The 8,482-nt window shown below is 36.5% G+C and overlaps 1 protein-coding gene across 1 annotated transcript; it reads left to right on the forward strand.

The window, feature by feature from the left end:
- The first annotated feature begins 4,468 nt into the window (after positions 1 to 4,468).
- Positions 4,469 to 5,452, forward strand: LOC120014140 (ethylene-responsive transcription factor ABI4-like). Its single transcript, XM_038866061.1, has one exon. It carries the CDS (start codon positions 4,469 to 4,471, stop codon positions 5,450 to 5,452), a length of 984 nt encoding a protein of 327 aa, XP_038721989.1.
- Positions 5,453 to 8,482: the final 3,030 nt, after the last annotated feature.

An 8,482-nucleotide genomic window follows, 5' to 3' on the forward strand; every position in this document is an offset into this window, starting at 1 on the left:
AAACTTGCATATCTTGTACGAGGAGCGCATGTTTGGCCATGGAATGGGCAGCCAAATTTGTTGTACATCGCACAAAGACAACCTTCCAACTCATGAAATAGCCTAGCAATCTCCTGATTTCCTCTATCACTTTACTCCATACAACATGGGTTGGAACACTCCCATTAATTGCATTAACAATGACAGTAGAATCACCTTCAAATATCAACTTCGTAAACTCATAAGACAATCTCACTGCTTGTAAACAAGCCAAAGCTTCAGCCAAGATCGGATCTAGTATAATAGATCTCACCAATGCACAACTGGCCAAAACTTCGCCACATTCATCTCTAAATACAATACCCATACCTGTTCGATTAGTCTGAGTATGTAAAGCAAAATCCCAATTAGATTTAACGACATTCCTAGGAGGACCTCGCCACAACTCTAGTATATGTTGATTACAGGTTGAAGGACTTCTAAGCTTTGTTTAGCTTTAATAAAATCATTAGCTGTATAAATACCACTCAAGGCTACTTGTGTAGGGTGCATAAAATTCCCTTCATGTACAAACTTATTTCTCCTTAACCATATCATCCGTATTGTAATTGCCAAAGTAGATACTTCTTGAGTAGAAAGAACACACCTTATATCATTCCAAAACTGCCCAAAGGATCCATTGAAGTATGAGTTCAGCTTTTGTAATTTTCAGAGACTAACACAGAATACATCTCTTACGGCAGGACATTCCCAAAGTGCATGGAGTGTTGTTTCATTAGTTTGCTTACACAATGAACAAACCGGGTTATCTATTGGCTATTGGCTCCGAACCAAGTACAAAGATTAGCTATTGGCTCCAAACAAGAAGCAGAAGGTCTATCTCTTATTTCAATCGCACGGTAATATCCACTTCTCACTGTGTATGAACCATTGGATGTCCCATTCCAATATATTGAATGACTAACATAAGGAGACCCAATTGGTTGTTTCAATATCATACTTGCCGTTTCCACCTCAAACATTTCCTCTATTACCCTAACATTCCACCATCCAATTGACCAATCTATAAGTGTATCCACCATAGTTGTCCTGAGGATGCCCAACTCATCTATATTAACATTATAAATAATTGGTTTCGGCAACCAATTATTCCCCCATATAAGTATTGTTGCTCCATTCCGTATCCTTCACCTTAATCCATCTTCTATCAGATATCGTGCATTCAAGAAGCTTGTCCACAAGTAAGAAGCATTTCTCTTCTTCTCCACCTTAAGGAAATCAGAGTTCAAAAAATATTTAGCTTTCAATACACGGTTGGATAACGAGCTTGGATTTATAATGATTCTCCAACACTGTTTCGCAAGTAATGCTTCATTGAATGCCTCAATATTTCTAAAACCCATCCCTCCACTTTTCTTTGATTCATAGAGTTTAGACCAAGGAAGCCAAGCTTTATAAGTACTCTTAGAATTATCACCCCACCACACCTTACGTAGGATTTGATCCACCTCAGTACAAAGACTCTTAGGAAATTGAAATAATTGCATTGCATACGTGGGTATAGCTTGTAACACAGATTTAATAAAAACTTCTTTGCCCACCTTGGATAAGTTTCTATGTGACCAACCCATGGCCTTCTTTCTCATTTTATCTAAGATATAAAGAAAGGTCGATTTCCGTGATCTTCCAACGATTGCCGACAATCCCAAATATCTATCATAATTTTTTACCTCCACATCACCAATCATAGATATCATCCGTGCTTTCTGTACAGGAGAAGCAAATCGGCTGAAAAAAATACTGATCATAATACTTAAGCACAGTGTTGTATTGAAAATTGAAAACAAGTAGCTTTTAATATTTTAAATTCTTATTTTTATTTTTTCACAACTATTCTTGAATTACAATTAAAAACAACTATATATTTAAACCCTAACTAATGAATTCTAAATTTTAAGTCTTAAATCCAAATTCTAAACTCTAAATAATAAACCTTAAAAACTAAACTCTAAATCATAAATATTAAATACTAACTGTTGGCACCAAAAATATGTTGGTTCTAACGGGCTTAGAACATGTGCAAGGCCCAGGGTGCGGCCTATTATGATTTGGAATATTACAGCTTATAAGCCCATATTGGAGAGGAAGAGAAGCCCAATTGTTGAGAAGCATGGCCCAAGAAGGAGTGTGTTGGAAATGACTCGTGTAAAGTGGAAGAGGTTGTGACAATTACAACAAGATGGTCCAAGTGGCAGCTCATGAGAGAAGTGGGGGAAGTTGTTATGAGAAGGTGGTATTAACTTCCAACTGACAGAACATTGCACAAATAAGAGGATAATTGCAACAAGATCATGGTTTATGGAGGGAGAATTTATTGCAAGACATGAATTATAAAAGCTGGTGGACAACAAACAACAAACACACACAAACAGTCAAACAGATAGACAGACAAAAATTCAAGCCCAAAGACACTTTCAAGGTTCCGAGCATTCTAATTATTTTCCAAATCCTTGTCAATTTCGAGCAAATATCATGTTGTTCATTCCAAATTCTTTTGTATTTATTCCTTGTTAAGTTTCAATGCCAACCATCGTTGTGTAAATTGATCTTAGTGTCTATCTATTTTTTCTTCATTCCAATCTCAACGAAGCGCACTTCAGTGGAGTTGGGGAACCTAGAACTATTGAGGTCGCAAGATAGTTCGTTCAATCGTCTAGATAAAAGTCTTACTTATATTCGGTGCATTTCGTTTAAATTAGTGTAGGAAACTATAAGCCTTGGCACACCTGAAAATCATCACCACCTTGGGCCACTTTTGGGTGACAATACTAACATATTTTTTTAGTAATCGAGAATGACTTGGTCCATCGTGCTCTTCGAACAACTGTAAACACTAAATCACATGTCACTAGCTATATGATAAAGTTTAATGAGTGCCCTACTATCCTTAGGGCAACTATAGAATAAATGTTTAATGAGTGCTCAAGGGCATCGTTAACATTCTCCTAAATTATATTGTTGTAATTGGGATGACGATGTGAAGGCGTAAATTATTTGAAGTTGCCACCAATTGATGTTTATAGACACAATTGGATGTCTACGGATGAGGCTTGGTCTCAATGCGATTCAGAGATCCATATGGGTCTGGGGGTCTAGTTATACTTGAGGAAGGTGTTGGGCACCCCACGACATTTGTCCAAATAACACAGTTGCCATCCAAGGTAAAGGGATTTTTGGTTTTAAGTATTACTAAAAATGAGTATATATGTACAGTAAAAATATAACGCCATAGCCAAAAGAAAACTGATGTGGATTGTCGGGTTGGATGTACCACTCTGATTCCATACGGTCCTATGATGAAAAATGTACCACCTTGTATGAATATGTAAAAAAAAAAAGCAATGAAATGAAATGAGCCCAAGCAGGCATTTACTCGGGAGAGGGGTTGGAAGGATAGAGAACAAAATAGGGAAATACGAGCAGAGGTGTGGAATATGGGACACGAGTAGAGATTTACTATGTGAAACACTAGCTATTTTAGTGAGATGGAATAGGGGATAAAAGTAAAAATTTATCACGTGAAACACCGTCTATTTTGAAGAAATAGAATAGGGGACACAAGTACAAATTTACAAAGTGAAACACTATCTATTTTAGTGAGATGGAATAGGGGACACGAGTAGAAATTTATTATGTGAAACACTGTCTATTTTGAATAAATAGAATAGGGGATGTGAGTAGAGATTTACTACGTGAAACATTATATATTTTGAGTAAATAGAATATGGCTTCCAGCGGTAGTTTGATGGCTTGTGATTCGTGATTTGAGTCATTTGACTCGAAAAGTCGTTTGAAAACATGAAGTGATCATTCATGAGAAAAAGCTTTTGAGTCATTTGAACCTCTATATATCATAGAGTACGTTTTCGGTAGTGTGTTTTTTTTTTATTATCTAAATGATGTATCGAGCTCTGCATTGAGTCATGTATTGCCTATTTATTTTCCTTAATATTATTTAGTTTAGTTGATTAAATTAATATAAATTTCAATGTTCTCCCATCCCATCCCATCTCATCTCTTTCCCTTGGAAGAAAACAATTGGAAATGCTACGTCAATATTGCGTTTCATCAGCCTCTAACAAGTTTTGCTCAACAACTCTATGTTGTAATTAGTCTAGGAATTTTAATTCCAAAACAAAAACAAAGATCGATTCTTACACAAGGTGTACTGTATTCTCACAGAAAAAGCAGACAGACAAAAATAAATACAGAGACTATAAAAGCAAATAAATAAATTGATTCCAAATTCCAAAACCAATGTGCACCCAGTTCGGCCTGCTTTCTTCACTGCGCAGCAATCCCCTCTCTCTCTCTCTCTCTCTCCAGTATATATAAAGAAGCACCGCCCTCATCAACCAACAGCCACCTCTACTTACACCTAATCAAACTACACACCACGAGGTGGGTTTCCATAAAGTCCTCTCTATCTATGGACGCCTCTGAATCTGATCCCGCTCCCCTAGACCTAGACTACTCCACCACCACAACCACCGCAACCATAACCACTCCCAGTACCACCACAGCAGGAGCCTGCAGCAGTGATAGCAACAACAGCAACAGTGGAAGCAAAAGCAGCAGCAGGAAGTGCAAAGGGAAGGGCGGACCAGATAACAGTAGATTCCGTTACAGAGGCGTCAGGCAGCGAAGCTGGGGGAAGTGGGTTGCCGAGATTCGCGAGCCACGTAAGCGCTCTCGAAAGTGGCTCGGCACCTTCGCAACCGCTGAAGATGCCGCTCGTGCTTACGACCGTGCGGCTCTCATCCTCTACGGCAACAAGGCTCAGCTAAATCTACAACCGCCTGGCTCTTCCTCCTCAAACTCCTCCTCCTCCTCCTCTTCGTCTTCCTCGTCGAAGTCTTCTTCTTCCACGCAGACCTTAAGGCCCTTGCTTCCTCGCCCCTCGGGGTTTGGCTTCACTTCCTCTCCTGTGGTTCCACTGGTCGCCGCCGCCTCCTCTATGCCTTACGGGATGATTCCCAATGTAGATCCTACATTTCTTGGGTCCAATTTAGTGCAGATTCAACAACAGTACCAGCCTGCGATGTTAGCGGGACCTTGCAACGTTGGTGGTGGAAATGAAACCAATTTCGCGTATTCAACTGATTCGAATCAACATCGTTATCAGTATCAGTATTATGGTCAACAACAGCGGCAGCAACAAGAAGTTGAGGGTAGTGTGTATGAGGATGTTAATGCGCTTGTGGGATCGGTGAGTTCGAGTTTGTCCATTTCTGCTACTTGTACTCCTCAATTACCTGTAGCTGCACCACCAGCACCGGGTCTGGATCTGGGCAACCCGGTTGGCCCGATGGGGCCCGTGTCTCCGGCTGTGTGGCCATTAACCAATGAGGATGAGTATCCATCCACGTCCAGTCTTTGGGACTATGAAGACACTTCGTGGTTTGATTTTTGAGAGGCTGGTCATCGAAAACCCTAAAAATTTCAAAGAAAGACTTTTGCATGCAGGTAATTCGTGCTCTCTCTCATCCGGGGGGTTTCATTTACCTTGAAGAGAAAAGATTCAATTTACACAATTTGTTGGGAGTATAACCAGAGATGATGAGCTGATCACACGTTGCATGTTCCCCTCTCTCTCTCTCTCTCTCTCTAAGGTGTGATTTCTTCTCATAAGCATTGAATTGGTGGAGATTTGAATTAGAAGTAGTACTAGTCGCTCTCATTAGGCTCAATTTCTTGTAGTTTGTTAGGAAGAAGGCATTTTCTTTATTCAATGAAGATGCATTCCATCTCTATTTTTCAATATATATCATTAATAAAAAAAGAGAGAAAAAAGAATCTTTAAGGAAGAAATTATCACTTTCTTACGCATATTTAATTTAAGGATATTGTTGTTTTGGATCTGTGAACTAAGAAAACTAAATAAAATTAATTAATTTTGTAAATAAGTCCTAGTACTATTATCTAATATAGTCTATAGTTTCATGGCTTTTTGTGTTTTTTTTTTAATTTAAAGTTATGCATGTTGATGTTTAGTTAATTAAATGGTACTTCTCCTTGAGAATATTTTTCGATTGAAGATTAGATCTTTATATATGCATTGATAAATATTATGGAGATTTATACATGAATTAAGTTGATATATATTGTGTTTTGTTCATTTTCTTTCTTGGAATTTACCCTAATTAAAGTATGCGCCCCCCGGCCCCCTCTCTTGAGAGTGTGTGCGGGGAATATTTATGCATATAACTTGTTTATATGCAACCGCAATGCGTAGACGCTCCATACATATGTGGGTCAATACTATGAATATCATTGCAAAGAGAAGAAAATCTACACTTTCCATCAACTGGTTTGGGTGAGTACCTTCCAGCAATGGCAAGCTTGCATGGTGTCAATTCCGTTTTCCGTGGGTATTTATTTGTATGTCATATATATCACGTATATAACGTAGTGTTTATGATTTCTTGCATATCATCTTCTCGAAGGAAAGCCTGATGTATAATGCATTTATAATGTTTATATGCATGCATGTTACTTGCATCAATGAGTCTTTCTATTTCTCTTTTTCTTTTTGGCTTTCGGCGTGAAAGTTAGGGCAACTTATATATGAGGAATATATATGTTGGAAATTATAACAACTGCTTTTGAGCAATGCACGACTGTTTATCAATATATCAAGAATTTGGCTACATTTATAGTATTTTAATTCCCCCTTTTAGTTTAATCCAATTACTTTTGGAGATGTGATTAGTATTTGTGCCACCTAAGTAGGATGAAGCTAGGACATAATATGAGACGGGTTGCCAAGGGCGGACACATGATTTTTATGCCAATGGGCAAAGCTAAGTGTGGTTCGGGGGAAGCATCGTCGGAATTATTATTTTTTTGAGATTATCTATTAATTATACATTCGAAAATATTAAAAACAACACTAAAAATCAAAAGTTTATAAAATAGGATAAGTAATAATTGTTACGTGTTTTCTTGTTTTAACCATTTGATCATGATTTTTTACAATAAGGGGTCTACATGGAAAATTTCAGAAGATCTTTTTGTAATTTGTCATATACTTAGGCTTATTTAAGTTTTTTGGACTTGTTAGTGGCTTCGCCTCTGCACCTAAGGCAATCTATGCATATGCGCGTGACTGTTTCAGAAGATCCCTATATATTTCTTGGATTCAGTAATCAATTTTACATCTGCTTTGCTTTGCATGATTTCTTAACGTATCAAAAACCGGAGATTGATTGGATTTTTATGATTATTTTGGTTTGGGTTATATACATATATGCACCCGTAAGCGGAGTATGGGTCCAAATTACATGGATTTGGAAGATCCTAAATTTGATTTATATTGAGAGCAATACCCTTGTGATCACGCGTTGAGTTTTGACTTAATTTATCATGTTGTTAAACGAGAAATTTATGTGTACGCTGGTATGACGGCTTTTATGGTGTCAAAAAGTACTTGACTTAGGCAATTAAAATTTTATAAGCTTAATTAATTACGTATGGATCATTCATATCTTAGAAGATCATTTGTTTGTGATACAATATTAATCAGCATTTATTTCTTGATATTTTGTTTTCAAAATAAAAACACCCATTCAAGTGTAAACCAGGATTTTGAATTCACGATTCATTGGTTCAAATCGGATTCGAATTGGATTCAACATAATACATTATTATAAGTATTTATTTAATAGAAATAATGATTAAAAATATTTCATATATTATAAACATAATACATTATTATAAATATTTATTTGATATAAATGATGATTAAAAATATTTCATATATTATAATACTCACAATAATAAAGAAATACATCATTGATATGCCTCAATTCAAAAATTCACTATCATTCATGTGTTCTTAAGTTTTCACATAACAAAAATATAATATATAAAATAATAAAGTAAATAAAAAAGTTGTTATGAAAAAAATACAAAGAAGCATATAGTGAAAAAAATATAACGTATATATGTAAAAATATTTAAATTATTAAATATATATTTATTATAATGTATATATAAAATAAATGTGCAAAAAATAATTTTATAGCTCATTATAATGTGTATGGACACGAATATAATATATACAATAAACAATTTATTTTGGACATGAAATGTCTTATTGCTTAGTGGTAAGACCTTTACTTTTATAGAGGAGGTCATGGTTCAGACCTCTGATTTTTATGTAGTAAATCGGACCGGAACCAAGCCCCGTCAAAGGTCGACTAGTCAGACCGGCCGGTCGGTTTCAAAACATTGGTAAAAAGTGTAATTTTTGGATAAGGGTCCGATGATGATGCACAGGGGCACGTATAAAGGGCTTGAATATGAGTTCTGCACGAACAACAGAAAAATATCTCCGACTCGTCCGACCATGTCAGTTCTGCAAGTGTAGCTTAATTTGGTCACAGACATGGTTTTGGTTTTCTCTATGACTCTATGTGTCTGTCTGAGGAGTTTTTAGTTA

Source organism: Tripterygium wilfordii, chromosome 14, assembly GCF_013401445.1.
Source record: "Tripterygium wilfordii isolate XIE 37 chromosome 14, ASM1340144v1, whole genome shotgun sequence".
Classification (NCBI taxonomy): domain Eukaryota; kingdom Viridiplantae; phylum Streptophyta; class Magnoliopsida; order Celastrales; family Celastraceae; genus Tripterygium; species Tripterygium wilfordii.

Bases quoted from the DNA above. Each gene is read 5' to 3' on its own strand.
- LOC120014140 (XM_038866061.1), top strand. From the start codon at position 4,469: ATGGACGCCTCTGAATCTGATCCCGCTCCCCTAGACCTAGACTACTCC.